The sequence below is a fragment of the Lichenostomus cassidix genome, chromosome 5, assembly GCF_008360975.1.
Source record: "Lichenostomus cassidix isolate B80296 chromosome 5, HeHo_3.0, whole genome shotgun sequence".
In the NCBI taxonomy this organism is placed as follows: Eukaryota; Metazoa; Chordata; class Aves; order Passeriformes; family Meliphagidae; genus Lichenostomus; species Lichenostomus cassidix.
In genome coordinates this window covers 22427324-22447548 of record NC_139486.1, presented here as the reverse complement: position 1 = coordinate 22447548, position 20225 = coordinate 22427324, and the positions used below count along the sequence as shown (strand labels likewise).

General features: G+C 44.0%; 1 protein-coding gene across 4 annotated transcripts in view; it reads left to right on the top strand.

The window, feature by feature from the left end:
• Positions 1-276: 276 nt before the first annotated feature.
• IFT43 (intraflagellar transport 43) overlaps positions 277-20225 on the top strand; it is a 43774-nt gene continuing 23825 nt past the window's right edge. The window contains exons 1-5 of one of the 4 annotated variants that reach the window (XM_085061697.1): positions 277-580; positions 944-1033; positions 6836-6865; positions 16243-16310; positions 17026-17108. In XM_085061697.1, the coding sequence (XP_084917823.1) occupies positions 299-580; positions 944-1033; positions 6836-6865; positions 16243-16310; positions 17026-17104 (549 nt within the window). In that variant the 5' untranslated portion in view covers positions 277-298 and the 3' untranslated portion in view covers positions 17105-17108. Of the gene's footprint in view, positions 581-943; positions 1034-6835; positions 6866-16242; positions 16311-17025; positions 17109-17736; positions 18017-20225 lie in introns of those variants that run through there. The other 3 variants (XM_085061698.1, XM_085061694.1, XM_085061695.1) reach the window with 3 other exon arrangements.

Below are 20225 nucleotides of genomic sequence, written 5' to 3'. Positions count from 1 at the left end.
TGTGTAATCATCGTGCTTACATTTGATCCTTGGCACTGGCTTCACCGTGGGCTCTGGGGACCGGCAGCCCCGTCTGCAAAGCTGTGCTAGAGAGCCAGAGAGATTTGGGAAGAGCATCAGAAGCCATCAGGAGACTTTGGCAAAAGCCTCTCTCAGGAGACAGATCTGTAAGGCTAGGATTATCTGCTTTAGTGGGAAGTTAAAACGTGTTTTCGGCAAAAAGCTGGAGAAGGCAGAGCGCCAGGCTGTTCCTGGCCTGGCCCACTGCATGTAGATTTAGGGCTAACAGAATACCCGCATGAGGTGTTGCGGCACTGGTGTCACCCTTAGTCAGGCCAAGGTTTTAAGACTGCTGCGGGGGGTGGATGTTTCTGTGGCTGCCAGGCGCCGCTCCTCAGCCCGGCAGCCCAGCCCGCACCGGCGGGTGGAGCGGGACTGCCGGCCGAGCGCGGCGGGGGCTGTGCCCGCGGTTGCCGGGGCGGCGGGGCGGGCTGTCCGCCGGAAGCACCGGAGGCCGCGGCGGCGAATGGAGGCTGAGCCGGAGCGAGCGGAGGCCCCGCGGCGGGGCGGTGTCGCCGGGGTGAGCGAGCCAGGGGCCGGGGCGGGCCCAGCCTCTCCGAGCGGGGCTGCGGGACCTCGGAGCGCGGTCGGTGCGGGGCCCGGGGCGGGCGTGGGGCTGGCGGCCCGGCTGCCGTGAGGCGCCGTGCGGCGGAAGAGCGGAGCCGAGCCGGTGGGGCCCAGCAGCGCGGCCGAGCGGGCCGTGGGTGGCCGCGGGGCTCAGAGCTGAGGCGAGTGGTGCCTCTGCGCTGTGAGGGCACCGCGCCTCGCTGCGGGGCGGGGCGCGACGGCAGAGCCGTGCCTTGCCTTCTGCCCCCTGCAACGAAACAGCTTTTGGCAGTGACCGTGTGTCCTCTGCTCTTTCGTGTTTTCCCCTGCACTATAGGTACTAAAGATGGGCCGTCGAGCCCGCCAGGACCTCTTTGCAGATGAAAATCTCAGCAGGAAGAATTCCGCGCCTCCTTCTCTTGGAGAGGTGGGTGTCCTGTCAGGAGGACTTGTGCATTGTCCTGCTGGCGTCTCCAGTGGAGAACTGTTAATTTCTTCTGAGATTCCTTCTTGCATGGTGTACTTTGCCTTGTGAATTTTGTCCTTAGAGTTGGGACTCATGTGACTGCCCTGTCCCTTTCTTGGGATTGCCCTTTGTATAATAGTTTTCACACAGGATCCTATCTAGGGCTATGGTTTCTCATGTGTCAAGTATGGAGAGTAGTATCATACAGGACTTGGGGCCTCTCCCTCCTGTGCATGCATATCTTCCTGATATTTTAATTCCCAGAATTAAAATGTGACCAAGCACATCCTTTTGTGACCAGTTTTCCCACCATCTGTGTTAGCAAGTACAGGTTAAACAGACGCCTTACTTTTGTGCTTTGCTTTTGCTACAGCCAGAGTACAGTATCTGACATGGTCTCTGTGAAGTTTGTTTAGTGGTGCTCTTTTTCCATTCCTCCATGCAAGGCTACAGAGGTTGTGCTAGGAGCCAGCTTTTCCTTGTGGATAGTAATGTGCAAACTCAGTTCCCACTTGTCTTTGGAAGAAAACTTGGGTTCAGAGGCTCTTTCTATCAGTACATCTTCAAATGGCAGAACCTCTCTTTCTCAGGAGAGTGAGGCAACATCCTCAAGTATCCAAAAATAGATCTAAACTGCTTCGATTCATTTTTTTGCTTAGTGCTGCAGAATGCTCAAATTCTATCTGGAAGCTTGCTCTTGGATGTTGGCATGGCTTCTCCACAGGCACCTCCTGCTAGAAGGAGCACCTCTCAAGAAATGACATACCAGTTTTGCTCTCTGACACATACCAGATGGACAAATGTTTCATTAGACTTCCACCTTGTTGACAGTGATATTCGTTTAAATGAGGTGATGCTTAACCTTTTGCAATGCCAGTCGCTGTTCTCCAGTATACCATATTCTTGGCTTCTTTAAACTGGAAATCCATTTTGCCCTGCTGGCCACCCTGGCACCAACTTTGCTTCAAGCTACTCTACTCAGAGCCATGGGACCTTCTGTCTTGAAGTGACTAGTCCCTGATTCTCTGTGGGGTGACAAAACTTTCCTATTACACTGAGTAGCTGTGTCCCAGACATCTGTGCTGAAATGGTTGTGGTGGTGGGGGAGTTTTTCCTTGGAGACCCTGTGATACTGTTGAGAATAGCACTGTTACAGCTTAGCTTACAGTAACACCTCATAGAGCAGGCTTTTTTCTGCAGAAAAATGCTCTTTTCTTTTGATAGCATAATAGAGAATCATCTTCTATCTAAGCATTCTCCCCTCGAGTATGCTGTAGGCATTCAGGATGGATTCTATGAGGGAATGTGCAGAAAACACAATTTAAGACATAGAAATAACCATGGACCTCACAGGTAAAGAAAGTTTTAAAGAAACCAGCTGGTAGTTTAAGGGGGTGGAATCGTTACTTGGCCTCCAGATTAGGGTGGCTCACTGTCAGATTGTTCTCTTTGGAACTGGCCATCCTAGTTTGTGAGCTGATGCCTTGGTTTTAAAGAGACCAGGGCATTATGTAGAGGTACAGCTGATGGACTGTAACTTCCTGCAGTTGTGCTTGTGCTTATTGCTCACATCACACCATTACAATAGCTGGGAAGAAATCATAGGGGCTTCAGGCCTTGGGCAACCCTGAAGAAGAATGAGAAATAATTACAGTGTTCTGTTTGAAAGCAGTGTGCTTTTCAGCGGCAGAAGGGTGAGGACTTCCATGCCTTACAACATTCAAATATGTTATTGCTGGATCTTAACCACCAGGAAGAATCGTTTGTGTCAACAGCCTCTTTTCAGACAGGTCTTTGTTGCTAAATGTTTCTGTTAATCAAAAACCTTGGAGCTACTGGAAGAAACACAAAATCCACTATAAATAATCCTCAGCCTTTTCCTTTGCTCCAAAATTGGAGGCTTTTCATACATGACCATATTTGATACCAAAGTGAGCAATTAATAGAACTAATACTGTTTTTTCCTTTACCCTAGATTGGCAATTGCGTTTTACTTTTCTGGAAGCTTGGCCTTAGCTTGCTGTTAAGTGATGGGGTCAGCTGTTACAATGGATGTCTCATTCAGCCATCTAGTAATCTTGAAACCTTTATAAGAAATCTTCCCAAAAGAAATGCAAAAATTTTAAAAAACAGTCTTTTTCTTTTCTGGAACTGGCAGTAGTGGAGTAGGCCTCATATAATTAATTTCAGCATAGAAAGTTTTATTCTTATTACTGATTTTGAACACAAAGGGGTTTGTCTTAAACCTTTGCCATATTCACACCCTCATATGCAGTTTCACATTCAGGTTGGTGATTTTGCCTTCAGAGCTTCCTCAGAGTTTTAAAACTGGTTCAATTCACCTTGACTTTTTTTTTTTTTTCATTTAAAAAAAAAAGTCTGTGCTAATCCACCCAGTTTCCATCCACCTCAAATTTCTGGTATGAACATACCATTTGTGCTGTTGTTCGTGTCTTTTCATGACACTGAGAAGCATCCAGGAAGTGTTTTCCAGTCGGAGCAGCTTGCTTGAAGGAAGCAAAAAGTACCTATTCGTCCATGTTTCAACATTTGGGCTTATTGCAAGGAAATTCACTTAGAATAGAAGGGTGAACAAGTAATGTAATTAGAAAGATCTTTGTTTTGAAGTCAATAGGCAAATCATCTGACTTGGAGCATAGATCTTATCAGGTTACTGCTGATCTCTTCTTGACCAGCTCTCTCTTCCAAAAGAGACTCCAGACTCTGTTGCTGCATACAACAGTGTTGTTAAAACCCCCTTCCCGAGGGCATAGTTGCAATGTCTTGTGCCTTGTAGCCTAATCTACTTCCCCCAAGCTCTATGAAAATACTAGGGTATCTTAGTATCTTTTCAGTGCCTGTTGTGTGTATGTATCTCCCACAAGAATATTAATTACAGCAGCAAATCTGTAATTCCTCTGCCCAAATCTCCATTTGATAATTCCCATTCTGTGTGAAAGTACCTGCATTGTCTTCAAATGTAGACCTCCTCAAGGGGCTCCTGAAAGGTCACAAAGCTAACACTGCCATCTGGCATGCAGAACATTCCTGCCTTTTCAGAAGTACAAGTACAAACAAACAACACTGCAGCTGTGTGTTATTTTACCAGGCAAGAAGGAACATGAGTATATGCTGTAATTGGTGCAGTCGGCATCCTGCTGCAGCAAAGGCTGTGAGTGTTCTTGGCCTTCAGAGCTCCTTGGCAATTCAGCAGGCACTTCTTGGGCACCCAGGGGAATATGCTGTAAGTGGGAATTCCTAGAGATAAATCTGCTTGCTGCATGCCAGAACTCCACATTTCAAACATTCATTTTCAGAGGGGTAATGTATTCATTTTCCATTGGGAGGCCTTTCCCATCCCCTGGCTTGATGTGGTACATTTACTCATCTTGATGCTATCAAGTTTCTGACAAAATGGGAGAAATTCAAGCTTGTTATTTGTATAATGGGAGGGACAGATCATATAATGAGATCTGCTGAAGATCTTTGCTATCCCATCCTATCAGGACTTCTGGATACTTTTATAGAATAAAAGTCAAACATTTTTCCTGGCTCTAACATCACTGCACCCAACAGCCTGAATGCTGCCTTGATGATATCCATCAGAAGAAGCTGTTTGGCTAGGTTTGGAGCTCTTGATGAGATTGATTTGGAAAGCTGAGTGGAAAAGCCTTTTTCAAAAATACACCAGCAGATTTTCCCTTTTCTGTTTCTTCTTTTAGCAAGAGTGAACTATTTGCTTTTCTGTAAGAAATCTGTATGCAAAAATATTTTAATGTTATCCTACTTCCACAGTCTATCTTCTCTTCATCCTACAGTGACATGATTCCCTTGAGACCTTGTTCAAGAGTTCCCTGGTTTTTGCCTCTTCCATTCTCAGTATGATTTTGCCAGTGTGTCTCTGGCAGCACTCTGTAGATCCTTTGAGTGGAGACTGCTTTACTAGGCAATGGTCAGCCTAAAGGATGAGGGTTTCCCCTGTTTTGAGAATATTTCCACACAGATAGGACAAAAAGACTTTGTGTCAGGGTTTGCCTAAAAATCAAGTTTCCTGTTGGTTCTCTCTGCCAGATTTCACCACAGCCTGGGGAAAGGCTCTGTGCTTTCACTTCTGAAAATATGCTCTTGCTGTCCTACCTGGTATTCATAAGCTTGCTTATGTAGTTGTGGTCCTTGGGTGGTAGTTAAAAAGCATTTCTGTGCTGTGAAAAATACCTTATTCAGCATAGATCCATGTAGACAGATAAAAACTTGAGCCACCTCCACTGCATATAGGAAAGCCATTCCCAAAGGTGAGTTTTGCACAGCAGTTACCTGGACTTCCACCACGCAGTTTACAAACAGTCCTGGCAGTGATTCTTTAGGCTGACATCCAGGCATCATTTAAATAGGACTCCATTACCTAGGCCAAATTAATAAAGAATAATAAAAAAAAAAATTGCTGAGGGTGAAATCCACGTGGAAGATTGCTCCAATAACTGGTTATTTAAATGCTTTTCCAACATGTGTTGTCCAGCTGGTTTTTCTTCCATGCTAGTGCAAGTCTCATACCATTTGGGCTCTGTACATCCAGAGAAGCTCAGATCATGTTGGACCCCACAGAAGCCTTTCTGCTTTTGGCTATGGGAACCAGCAGCTCCCTGGCTGACAGATACAGTCTCCTAACAGAGTTTCACCAGTTGGGCAAATCTGATTTCATTTGTGCTTTTCGTTGATATGGACACTTTTGTACCCCAGCCGCCCTAACCCACATGTGGCATCCCTGTGCTCTTGTCATAGTAAGATCATGAGACCAGATAATACCAAAGACACTAAATGAGCTCAGATACCAAACCACTTCCATCAGAGATATATGCAGTTTATGAATCACGTGGCCCCTGTGTTCCACAGAAGAGATGATGTAGTCCAGAAGAAATGTCAGGTGGGTTAATGGGGTGTTTCCAGCCGTCCTATGCATACTCCTGGTGTAGGGTCATAGGTCAATCTGAGATACTCTAGATTCTCCCCCTGAGTGATTCTAAACACTCTGATTTCTAGAATAACAGAGATTACTGGGTTCTTAATTGCCTCTTTGCATTTGGTGCCTATCAGCAGTGGTTGTTGCCGCTGCTGATGTTGACAGTCTGCTCATCTAAAAGGCTCTTGACCAGTTTGCAACTTTCACAGTGATTAACAGGCTGCTTTTCTTGAGTTACTCATCTACCCCACAACCAAGCTGCTCCCTTTTACTATGGTGTTAGCTAAAGATCATCTGTTAAAGCTAACGCTGTCAGCTATGCCTATCTCATGCTAACTGCTACAGCTCGTGCTCTCAGGGGAGAATCTGGGGTTGCCTTGAGAAACAGATGCTTCTGAGAAAAGGGCTGTATCCTGCTACAGTGTATAACCCCTGATATGACTGGTCCAGCATCAGTTCTGGTCTCTGGCATGGCTGCAGTGATTGTCCATACAAATCTTTCTAGCATCCTACACACCTCAATAATTTGGCTTTTGTCATGCTATAGGGAGAATGAACTAAGTCTTCTCTTCTTGTTCACATTTTGGTTTTTTTGTCTTTAAGTATCACAGTTGGTATATGCATAAATGACTGGATTTAGAACGTTACAATGGTGGGACTAACTTTGTGCTTTGCTCAAGTGAATAAGGTTGCAAAGCATGTGCTGCAGGACAGCTGTGAATTTCAATGTGCAGGCTATTTTGTGCAGGCTTCCATAGTGCTTCTTTTTAACTTTGTTCTCTCTTTTTCCCTCCTGACCCTTCTAGGATGAAGAATCTCAGGAAAAGGTTGACCATGTAAGAGTAGAGGCTTTCTAGGTAGAGGCTGACTCCTCTGAAGGGGACTAGTAGGATTAACCTGTTATGTGTCTGGAGACTACCTCAAGAGCATACTCTAGTACTGGAGAATAATATAAAGTTTGCTTTGGATGCAGTGCCTTTCCTGCATCCTTTATTTCTGTTGCTGACAGGTTTTTAATTATCTTTGTAACAGCTGCTCTTATCAGCTGCTGCATTGTGTTTTGAGGTCACAGATGTATATGTGGCTACTGGGAAGATGCTCTATTTTCATTTAAAAGTCATGGCAGCAATTAGCTAATAGAGTACAAAACCTGACTGAACCTAAATTGCTGTCCAGTATGGTTAGCTTGCTCTAACATGACATGAAAACTTGTCTTCAAGGATGATGAAATCTTGCTGGTACTCCAGAGGAGAAGGCCAGTCAGTAGTAACAAGGACATATTTTCTATGAGTCTTTATTGCACCAGCACTGAATGCCAGAATCTGTAGTTAATAAGATGTCATAGTGCTTCTTACCAGGCTCCTATTAGACACAGAGAAGGAATACACATACCCTTTCTTATCCTGCAGCAAAGCTAAAATACATCTCAGCATTCATTTAGCAGTAGAAACCAGGATGATGCTCTTCAGAACAACCTGAGAACTTCTACCTATCTCTGTTAAAGTCTTTGGCCTAATTGCCTTTGACTCTTCCTAACTGTGGAGTTGGTGTTGCCCAATTTTTCCTGCCTAGAGTTGCTCTCTGTATATGTTAGACAATTAAAACATTTTCTCCTGTGCTCTTAATTCCTTCTGCTGAAGGACCACTCCAGTACCCATAGAATAGTGGATTCATTTGTGAAATTTAAAGCCCAGAAAAGAAACCCGTATCACCCATCTCATTAATTCTGGCCTCAGAAGGGCATGCTCATCACAAGGCGTCAAGACTACTCAGATTAGCTCAGTTTTCTCTTGGTAGTATAAGAGATGATATTGTAAAAAAGATCCACTGGGTTTATTTGGCAGTGATGGATGGTTCAGGACTATGCCCAGAGCACTTTTCCATTTATCAGGCAAAGAGACCTCCCACTGATGGGTATAGTTTTGGGGACTGGTTGCCTAATAGAAATTTTTCCTGATAATTGATCTAATCTTCCCCCCCGCCTCGCTGGAACCAGTCCTTACAGTCATTTCACTGGAACTAATTCCACCTCCATATACTGCCCTAAATCATTGATTCCCAAGGTCTGCTGTTGAGTGCTGACTGGTCACATGCCACAGGCACTTTCTTGCTTCTGGCTGCTAAATTTCATTAAAATAACTAAACTGATGTGACTCTTCCACATGAGCAATTGTTGCTTCAGGGATGTTATGCAATGGTGCCTGGCAAGGAGATTTTGCTTAGTATGAGGAGATCCCTGCTTTGAAAACCCTCTTGTTTGGGTAATTCCTATGTCCTTTATTCAGGCTTATGCACTTAAGCATCATGGCCACACTTTATAGTATTTTTCCATTTGTTAAAGTCAGTAAATGGTATAAAATGGTTAACTGAGTGTTCAGAAATCTGACTGATCAGTAAGCTGCTTTTAGCTTATAATACTATATGCTTACAAACTTCTGTTAATTGTATCATAAGTCTCTTCCAAACCAATTGTTAGTGGAACTTTATATTATAAAGTGTGATTCAAATCTTGTTGCACTATATCCCTCCCTTAGTCATTGCCTGGCCAAGCTGAAATACTTGGCGTCTTGAATCATTTGTCCGAAGTTGGCCCCTTCGTCCCCCTGATGGCTCATATAACCCTTCTCTGAACTCCCTTAGGGCTGTGCTGAGTGTTACAATCTGAACTCTTCCTGGATTTGGTCCCTTTCCTCTTGCTGTGCTGAAGATAACTTTGTAGCTGCCTGAATACTAACAAACAGCCCTCCTCTAGGTTGTTGATGTGAAGGTACCTGCTGAAGTCCTGCCCTCCAGCCATCTGCCTGCTCTGAAACTTGTTTTGCATCCTCTGGCAAACCACTCATCTTGCATCTGAATTTTTGCCAGTTGAATCACTCATTTGGCTGCACCTCCCAAGACTGCCTGGGACATTTAGCCAAAGGCTGTAAGGCCGATCAATGGTATAGTAAAGGGTGTACCCTAATATTTCAGTTAATTTGCAGAGGCAGAATAAGCAGGAGTAAGAATGTGGCTGTGAGCCAAGATTTTTCTGGGTTCTTTTCCTGGCTTTGCCATAGATGTGCTTTGGGGCCTTGGAGAAGTCCCTCCACTAGTTTTCTGTAGTCCATATCTGAAAGGAAAGCTACAGCCTTATGCAGAAGCATTGTGGGTATTCCCTAAATAGACCCACAGGGGGGTTTAGATGCCTTAGCCTCATAACAAAACCCATATCTTGTACTGGGTGCCTGCATAGTATGTAGATAATCTCAGGATGGGCTGGTGGATCTACTGGGATGGTAGGGAGTGGCTGGGAATGGCAGTGTGTCTGAAACCCTGCCCTTCCGTGGAGTTCTGGCCCCATTCTGAGAGCTCTGGGAGTGCATGACCTTGCACTACCAGTGTGAGATCCTGATCACCCTCCTGTGTTTTCTAGCCTTCAGAAGTGGAGCAGGGCTCTTCCTTGCCTTCAGGGGCCTCCAGGTCCTGAATTAGCAGGTGTTCATTTCAGTGCTGGAACCTCGTGCTTAAGACATAAAGATTAAACTGGTCATCTCCTTTCTAAGCTGGAAAACACTGATTTTATTGTTCTCTTCCTTCTCTGAGGAAGATGTAGTAAGTAATGTTTTCCACTTCCACAGAGAATATTATATATAATGACAAGGCTACGAGCTGTTCTGAGTCTGAGAAGGCACTCAGTCCTTTCTCCTGAAGCCTCTCTGCTTTGCAAACAGAACCAAAAGAATTTTGGTACCACAGGGAACGACTTTCTAACTGAAGGCCACAACATTTGAGTGGGAAGACATCTGTTCAGTCCCAGTGAGTCCAGCTGGGACCTCATCCTCTAGCTGTGTTTTGGTAGACATGCCATAAGTGGTCTCAAGGTCCTTCATGGACTAAAACCAGGGACAGCATCTGATTTCTGACCCCTTATACAGGTGGGTGCTGACATCTGTGGCTCTGTATCACAGAGTGTTTGAGTGACAGCACGCTTTAAGGCAACAATTGGAAAGAGGATTTGAATACCTGACTTTTCAAAGGTGGCATCAAAGTCCTTTTGTAGTTCTAGTTGCCAGTGTTTTTAAAACATTTGGGTGGAAAAATGGGCTGTTGCTTTTTAGGTTAAGACAACATGTCAGGAACAATTTTTTCACTGAGTGTTCATTGGAGGAGTAACTATAAAAAAACCGTAAGTACCTGAAATATAAATCCAGTTGTGTTCTTACATTGCTAGGTCACCCAGTTGGGTGGGGTTGTTTGAATGGGTGTATTTGCATCCTAAAATATAGTGCAGAATGATGTGGAGATCCCCTGGTGAGAAGCAACCTGCACTCTTCCTGGGAAGGTACCAGTTTGGTACCCAGAAGTACCTAAAGCAAGACAATTTCCAGACTTGAGCTGACTCACATGGATCCTGCTTGCAGGTGTGTCTGCACCTGTGGTGTAGACATGGCCTGGGGCTTGATATGATCAGGGCCTTTAATCAGAGCGGTATTTTCCTGACCCAGTTCTTACCCTCGCACAGTGGTTGGCACCCAGCTCCAAACTCTCATTTCATTGTCTGGTCTGGTCTGGATCTGTGCAGCAGCCACCCCCCAAGTGCTTTCCCCCACATTCCCTGAAACTTAGACACATGCAAGTGAGGAGCACTGGCACATGCAAGCACTAGCTGCACTCAGCTGAGTGTGAAACACGGGAACTTATCTGTGTAAAAATAATCACAATGGTTTGGACACTGTCCTTCCACTCTGGTTAAAGAGAGTTCATGACCCAAGAAGTCATAATTGTAATCAAGTCACTTATAGTAATTTCTGTATCTACAATTTGCACTGCAATGAGATCTAGAGAGTGTTGTGTATGGCTGGAACAAAATTTCCTATTCCCAAAGACCTTACAGTCTGACTGCGTTGTTTTCTCTACCATCCTGTTCTCCCCTGTGATCTCCAGCTTGTAGAGGAGCCTTCACCAGGGGTAGCTGCATTTTGTATATGGCATGTTGCCAGGGTTTTGCCTTCTTAGGCATGCAATTGGGAGTAAGGTGGACTGGCAGTAGATAGCTCTTGAAGCAATCGGTATTTCTGAGAACCTGGGAGGGTTCTCAGAGGCAGAATTTCCCATAGCTATTGCACATTGTGAATGCCCTACCATCTAGGTGTTCATCCTGGGCTGAGCTGCATTTGTCCCTCCAGGTCCCAGAGTTTCTGTCATCTGTTTTGATTCTTGCATTATGCTAATAAACACCCTCCACGAAAAGGATCCAGCATCCAAGGAAGCACTGGATTTTTTACCTGGTTCCATTTTACAGGCTTTGCATCTATTTTTTTCAGAGGTCTTCTGGTTGCTTGTAGAAATGTTGGACTCCCAGCCTGTTCCTGGGGACCTCTCATCTGGAAGTTAGCCAGATTCTCCACTAGGAATCTGAAAAATGCAGCTGAACTTTTGTTCCCTAATTAGGCCAACTTCCCCAGCGTGAGCTCCAGCACTGCGTGGCCTGGAGCTCCCCAAGGCCTTGCGCAGCCTCTGTCCCGTGCACCCCGACTGGCTGACCAGCAGGGCAGTTATTTTCAGCTTTCTGAGCTTATCTCCTTGCCTTGTGATGACATCTTCTGAAATAGCTTTTCTAGTCAGCCATGTTTCCCAGCCTTTCTAGTAGTATCCTCCCTGCTTGTTTACCTTGATGTGGATTAGAGACAAACTCATAGAAAATAATTTTACTAAAAGCTTTTCCTTTTCCACACATTTATTTCATACTTTACGTGCTCCTGGACCCACCTCAAGGCAACAAAAGAGCCAGGAGGGGGGAAGGTGGATAGGAAAATGTCTGACCATAAGTAGCATAAAGTAGTAGCAAACTGTTTGAGAAATGTTTATGCCTAGGAGGGCTGGAGGGGCACTTCCCTATAACTATGGGTTGTGAGAGGATTCTAGCTGGTGACCCATTGTTCAGAGAATTAGATTGTTGTGCGCTGATTCACTGTTTCCATGCAGGGGAGAGCAGTAACTCCTGAGACAGGTTAAGGTGCCAAAGGCTGTAAAGGTAACAGCTTTCCTCACAGGTGCACATGCCAGCTGACAAGCAGCTGGCCACTGTTTTAGGAGAGCAGTTCTTGATAGCTGGTTAACAATATGAACTGCTCCTTTAGCTGCTGTGATGATAGATGGCAGAGAATATTTGAAGGCCCCCAAGAACTTTTTCTGTCTCAATAGCACTTTCCCTAGTAAAGGAAGGTCAGTGACCATGAAAAGAAGGACAGTTTGTGGATGAAATGAAAATCCAGTATTTTCTGCTAGGTAATTAAGACATGCAGAAGTCCTTGGAGGGTATTCATTAAAATCAGATGCACTATTTGAACTGGCTGTGGACATGATAAAGAGAGCTAGTAGAGATGGCTTGTTCTTTACAAAAAGCCCAGGCTTGCATAGATCTTGCGATTGATGTGTTTTTGATATCATACATGCTCTGAGATCAGTATAGATTGTTTTATGTGGCTGTTTAGGAGCAGTCAGGTTATTTGACTTACAGATCCTTAATTGGCAGGAATCAAAACGAATTCATCAGGCCTGCTTGTGGAGATTTGCTTTTCCTGAGTCAGGGGAGCCTCCAGCATCTTGCTGGAGAAGAGAAACCATGAGACTGTCCATACTTCTTTCTTTCCACTCCATGGTCAATATTGGATAAAAACAAGACACCTACATACTGTGCAAAACCTCACAGTGTTTGTATATAGGAAAAACGTATATCCTTCAGATTTTAGGAGAAATATGACATGATAGAAGAATTGTGCGTCCTCTGTTGCATGCTGTCAATGTCATTTGAGTCCCTGCATCCCTGCACAGAGTGCTCAGTGTTTCAAAGGAGTTGTCATGTTGATGAAGGTAAATTAATCCATATTTCCAGACCCACCTGAGAATTGGAGGGATTGAACATGCCCATAATCTGCCTCTGTTGTGACAGGTCCTAAAAGAAACTTTGCTGGACCGTCAGGATTCAGAGACACATAGGGTAGTTGCTTCCATGAGGGAAGCAACATCCAACTGGCACCTTCAGAATTGCAGACATGATCTGACAAGTAGCCTGGAAATTTCTGCTTTAATGGGGAAGCCAAATTGGAATTCTGCATATGTCTGATAAGAAAGGGCCTGAAAAAAGATAAAGAAGAAAGTAGAGTTTCTACTTCAATACAGGAGAGATGGAATTCAGGCCAGTCATTTTTCAAAGGGAGAGATAAAATACTGAGTATGGATGTAGTATCAAAGTGTTGGTAAGGAAGGTGGCCTGAGAAATACTGGAAAAATGCCCTCAGAAAAGTGCCATCACAAAAATGGTGAGCTGAATTTCTGAGAAAAAAAAAAAAAGTCGACGAACTCAGACCATGGCAATTTTCCTTGAAAAAGGGACAATCTGGAGAAACTCAGGTAGAGGGAATCTTCTGGAGATAACTGACAAAACTGAAGTGGAAAGGCAAACCACAGCAAGTAAATGATTAGTTAATGCTGTGAAAGAGACTGAGCAGCAAGGGCTGAGAGACAACACTGTTGTGAGGATCCAGTGGAATCTTAGTGTTTTGAGCACTAAACTGTTTGGATGTATAGCTTTGCATTTGGGAACATACATACAAATCTTGCCTAAGGTATAACAGTAGGTACCAGCAAGATCTGATCATTTAAATCCCTCAGTCTTTTTCACCAAAAAGGTGTGTTCAGGAGAACATTTGCTGCATTACAGAAGAACAGTGTACTCTTATTTTGCTCTGATGCCTCTGGGGTTGACATTTGTCCCACTTTCTGCCTCAAGCTCTTGCTTGCAGCTGTGAAGTCACCATATTATAGCAATGCATGACATTGCATTCTCAATTGTAAATTATGCTGAGGTTTTGGAAATGTGAAAGTATATGAAGGTAAGTTTATTTACTTGACAAAAGTGTATGTGGCATGTGACCTTATTACAGCATTTTCTAGGCAACTAACAAAGAAAAGCTATTTATCCTTAGCTGACAGTTAACATTGCCTTTCCTGTTGCTAGTGCTCCTGTAGGCAATTCAGAAAGAATTACCTGATTTATTGCAAGAGGAATAAAAGACCTGTAGGTATATGTGAGGTGTTTGCCAGGGTCTGACAGACATTCAGGATTGCCTGGTGTGCATGATCAATGGGAACACGTTATAACGTTGGCAAGACATTGGAATCAAACCCCTAGATGCCCTGGAGTCATGCCCTGTGCAAAGACTGGGGAAGTCATTGTCATCACCCTCTGATCTGGTGTGCCCCACTCGAGTTATCTTTGATCTGAAGGCTAGTTTTGATGATGAGAAAATTAAATTGCAGGTGCATTGAAATGCTCTGGAGATGCTACTTTTCCCCTCAGCCTTATGTCCCAGGTTCTTTTGTCATTTGTGAATCCCCATGCACCTTTGTGGGGAGTTGTGAGGCTGTGTGTTGGAAACATGGCTTGCTGGCTAGCAGAGGGATAGTGTGAGGGCAAAGGGGGTTGTTTGCATGTGAAGGATGTGTGTGGGAGGGAGTGTGTGTTTGAGTTAGGGGTCTGTGTAATGGGAATGGGGATGTTTATGTAGGCATGCACGCCCATAAGTGGTGTGTTTTCCCGCTTTTTCCTGGGCTCTGGGTGTGTCCAGATGAACTGAATTCAAAATGCTCCTTTTTTGGCACTGTAGCTTCTTCTCTGGTTTGGCATCTTAAGAATCTGGGGGAAATCATTTAAAGATCAGAAAACTCCATTCACTTGGGCCCCTGAAGGCTTCACATTCTGTGACATGGTCATTCCAGTCGACTGAGCTCTGTCCCCTACGGATGAGCCCATATAAGGAGGCTGTTTCCTGCGTTTCACGCTCCCTGACTGTCCCTCTGCCCTCCTGTGCTCCCTTTGCTGAAGAAAGTTGGTATTTTGGGACTGCAGCTCCTGCCTCATTCCTGCTCCCTGTTTATTTTTGGAGGATGACTATTTTGGTCCTATCAGGGAGCTATGCAAGGTCATGCCCCCTTCCTGCAGCAGTCAGAGGCTGCCCCTGGTAGGGTCTCTTAATTTCCCACACTCACAAGCAGTGCTTCTACCTCAAGAAATAAACATGGGAGACCCCTACCATCAGGGGTTAGCTTAACCCCATCTTCATCTGTGGCAAGAGGTGATTTGGCTTTGGCACAGGGCTGACCCCACCACACATGCAAGGTCCTCTCTGAAGTCAAAACTCCTCAGGAGTCACCCCACTCATTCACTTAATAAAAGCCATGGAAGCCACCTGCCCCCCCACCATTCCTTTGCAGTTACCATTTTTTCTCTGTTTTGGGGCATCTTTTACCCAATCATTCTTTCTCCTGATGGTCCCTTCACAGGTCCCTGTAATCCATCTTCCCTCACTGGGCACTGTCATTTGGGAACTATGTAAACTGTTCACCTTGCCTCTCTGCTTTCACCATTGTTTGTCATGCAGAACACTGAAGGCACTGCTGTACAAAGTGCCTCAGGCTGGGGGAACCAAGCCCAAAACTGTAAATGGCAATGCTTCCAAATGGTGGGAATTGATGGCCCCATTTGAAAATTCCAATCATAAGCCCCAAGCTGAATTCCCATTTTCTCTTGCTGTGTGGCAGAGTGCCACACAAGACAATGCAAGAAAATAGGAGGGGGTGAATAGTAGACAGATGAACTTCCCCTTTAGATTTCAGTGGTGGCAGTGGTGGGATTCATTCCAACTGACCTTGGAAGCGTTTGGGTATGGCTCACTGTATCTGAACTTAGCATCTATCCTCCTATTCTAAGCAGTGGACAAAAGCAGACTTTTTAGGAACAATTCCTCATCTGAAACCAGATGTCTAAAACATGCTGGTTTGTACCCTAGGAAAGATGTAACATGATACCTCTCACTGATCTGTAACAGGGATGAACAAGTTCCTAGTGAACTGTATTTTGCCAGGATAGTACATCCTCTGTGGATCAGTCTGCTACTGTAATGTGTATCCTGAACAAGTCAAAGGCACACAGACCTGGAACTTGTCAAGATGCTGATTTGGGTGATGCATCTTTTGCTTACAGAAATGCTTAAAAACCTGTCCTGTAGTATATGTCTTCCTTTTATTTTATGAATAAGCAGCATTTTAAACACTATCATCTCTCCATTATTTGGTAAAGTGTTGCATTAGTATGTGTGGACCTGGTGTCTCAATTGGCTTGACTTTGCCTTGACTGGAGCTGTCTGTAACATGTCTCTTCTCTTTATTAAAGGTTCCACCACCTAAACCCCCACGCCGGCAAGGAGGCTGGGCAGATGATCCTGTGCTGGCACCTACCAAGTGAGTTCTCACCTCTTTCCTTATTAACAGGAATTTGGGTGTGGAATAAAGGAATATCACTAGTTGGACCTTGCTGTCACAGACCCTGGAACAGTTTTCCTGGGTGTTTTAGGTGGCCTTTGTTTCCAATATCAATGTAACTTGTTCAAGCCATTTGAAGTATTGCTCTTGCTTGGTTCCATTGGCAAATTGACTTGGTGGGGCTTGGAACTGTATACATGTCCCTGTTTGCCAGAGGCAGTGTGTTCCTTACCTGGTAGAGTGCCTGGAAGGAGTCAAGAATGTAATAAGCCTGTTAAATGCAGGAACTGGGATGGGGGGATTTGATTGGTTCCGTCCCTTCCAGGGGAGTGACGCATGACAGCACCGTACTGACACAAGTGCAATGAACACATCAGGATTTAGTGATCAGCCTTGACAGTAAAGGTGAAATTTGTCAATGTTTATGTGTGTATGGGGTTATGATATAATGGAGATGGATGGAGATGGTCAGCAAGAAGAGATGGGAGGAAAAAGTATACAAACTGCAGAATGTAAGTTGAGAAGCCTGATGCTTATGAAGGACACGTAAGGCAAAGGAAATATCTGGACATGGTAATAGAATTGGTGTGAAAACTAAAGGACAGTGCAGACTGGGAGGAGATTACTTGTTTTCAAAGTATTTGTTGTTTTCCAAGCTGTGAAGTTACGCTGATGTTGTATTTTGTATTCACAGAGCTGAAGGGCCCAACGGTGGAGTGGTGTGGGATTGCTTGTGTACTTACAGGCCTATAATAAAAGTGTATATGTCTTAATATATACTTTGAAGGCACTCTGATTTATGAAAAGTTACATATTTTCTTTTCTGAATCTGAGAAGGGGTGAGGACATCTAGAAACCTGTTATACAGTCAGTATTTCTTGGGAGGGGAAAAAGGTGGTCTGTATTCTGAGGTAGCCTTTCTGGAAAACAGTACTTTTCTGGGAAAATTACCACTCTATTTGTCTCTGAAAAATAAATAGTCTGTAATTCTGGAGACTGGAAAAAAGCAAGGGAATAGAGAGCTCAGCCTGAATTCCTGTTGCTCTCCAGTTTAACCCTGATAATGGTTATTTTCATAGGCTGGCAGCAGCTAGAAGTTGCCATTGCAAAGATGCATCTACCTTAGGGTATTAAAAAAGTGCCACCAATGATCCTGGATCTTTGCAGGACCAAGGGGAAGCTTTGTGGAAATGTGACAGCAGACAAGAAGGTTGAATTTCATTGTTTAGGAAAAATAAGTTATGTAATTGTTGGTTAGGCAAAGGACTGGATTGGAGGTAATACGTATGCAGGGCTGTGCCTAATGTGCCCTGAAGGACGGTGAACAGGTTCCTAATGTACCAGCACTGCATCATGTGCTACTTCACCTTGTTTTCCATTGTTTGACATTAGCTTTATCCTGTAGATTTGCAGCAGTAGCTGTGAGTGGTGCTTCCCCAGCATCTCAACTGCATGAGTTACAGCCATTGTAGGTGTCTGGAGTAAGTGCTTTTATGACGTTGAATGCAGTTCAGTTGGAGAAGCAGAACAGGACATGTAGGATTGCAGACCTTTCTGCCTGTGAGAATCTGCACACTGGGACATGAGATCAAGATGTGTCCCCTGCTCAATCATGCGTGTGATACGTCATATCTGACAGTGTTCATTTGTATTGAAGGTTTTTATTAAATAAATTTTATGAAGAATTTTGTTCTTTCTCCAGTCATATGAGGTACAAGGATTTTGTGCAACTAGTTTTCCTATCTTTTCATTCCTTCAGCTGTGCATTCTCCCCAAGCTGATCTCTCCTCTTCCTTAAAAGAGTCTGAGATGCTGGCCTGTAGGGCTGTCTTTGTGACATATCCCAGGGTAAAGCCTTCATGTGAAAGGTCTGAGTCATTGGCTGATGTCATACCAATGTTGCTGTAACTTTGTTGTTTCTGTTTTCTCAGGCTCTGTCTCCAGCTTTTCAACCAATTTGACTCAGTGTGGAAGCCCATCAAGTTAACTTGCTCCAATTTCACTAGTGTAGATGTAGTTGCAATAACATGCTTCTGTTCATATATTTGATTTAGGCTTAAGCATTTTTATGCCAGTGCAACTGAACCTACACTTGGGAATTGTTCTGTTAGAAGTAATTTGATTTTCAGAACTGACAATATTAAAATCTGATTTTTTTTTCCCACTTAGGAAGCATGAGCAGAGTGGCTACAGTTAGGTTTTCTGTGTTGTGTAAATATATTGTTGGCCAGATGGGATGCTGCAGCCACTTGTGCAATGATCTTGTAGCTATTTATGTGTTGTTATTCTTTCTCTATTTGAAGTCTTAGCTTTTAGTTCTGATAGTTTCAGTCAGTTACAACTGCACATGTGCTGCTTTTCCTGCTATATTTCGAGTTCAGAGTTGTATCAGTATGAAATGATCACTTGAAATTGTTCTTTTTATTTTCATTTGGCACATGTTAGAGTAGAATTTAGTTTGTAACCTGTTTTTCTACCTTTGTGCTCTCTCTTAGTCCCTTACCTGCCCAGCTCATGTCATGCTTATATAAACTTGTAAATATTCTCACCATCTTGTTGATTATTTCCCTCAGACCTCTGCTCTCCCAGACTGTTGCAAGATAGGGCAAGGAGGAGGTCCCTTAAAGTTTTTCAACCTAAATTATTTTTAAAATTAATTAGCATGGATGGTGTGTTAGATACAGTATTTTATCATGAATTCCCATAGTATATACAAGTGTCAGATATTTAAATTGCTGAGAACTATCAAAATGATCTCTTCTACTCAAGTTTTCAAAAGCCAAGTGTGGAAAGATTACTTTGGACTCCCAGTACTCTTGGAGAACAGCTGTCATTGCTCAGAGTCCCATTCTGTAAATCTGGGTAACAATGAGGACCACTGGTAAGTGTCTGAGCAAACCCCCAAGGTAGTCCTTTGTAAACAGCAAATAAATGATGCAAAGTAGTGACAGAAAATTTATTTCTCCAAACTACCAGGGCCATCTGTACCTGAATCTGCTGTATCTAGTTAAACCTAGAAGAATCATTCTCTGTGAGAAGAGGGAGTCTCATTGCTGCCCCAGCAACATTCTAGCCCCACTATTAGCAGAGAGGGGACCAGCCAGGAACCTGGGCAGCCACTTGGGGTCTAGGAGCCTGCTGAGATAAATAATAGTAATTACATCTGGGTTTTGCTACAGAAGCTCTCTAACCACTGGATGGAGCCCAAGTGCCATTCTGAAAGCTGTGCTGATGTCCCTAATGACATCAGTGCTGACACTCGTGACAAGCAAAGCAGAGGTTTACTGTCAGGTTATCTCACACATCAAAAGGAAGAGACACAAAGTGCCTGCCAGTGGGAAAAGGAAAAGAGAACTCAGTTTTGCTTACTGGTGAGGATTTGATAAAGGAGGGGGTGCTTCCATGATTCATTTAATTCCAACAACTTCTGATCTCATCTCTCTGACTTTCCTGATAGAATTTCTTCCAGTTTCATCTCTAGCAGTATCTTAATTTCTTTGCTTCTTGGGACTCTTTCATTTTACTTGGGAGCTTGATCCCTTTGGTCTTGCAATGACCCTCCTAAAATCCCTACAGCTCTCCAAGCAGCAGTTAGGGTTATTGTGGAATAAACACAGCTCATTTCAGGTGGCCCTGCAAGCAAACACAAGTGCTGCTTTCAGTCAGAAGTCCCTTCCAGTGCCTGCACATGTACCTCCTGTCTTCTACATGGATCATGGCAGTTTAGCAACAGATGTTTCAGCTACAACTGAAATTTACCCTTTCTGATATGTCACACAGAGTTGGAATAATCAAGGCTTGTTTAGGAAAATGACCATGCTGAAGTATTTTGGAACAGAAGCAGTACAGTGGTACAGTGTCCAGAAATGCATTTGCCAGGAAGGTGAATATTAA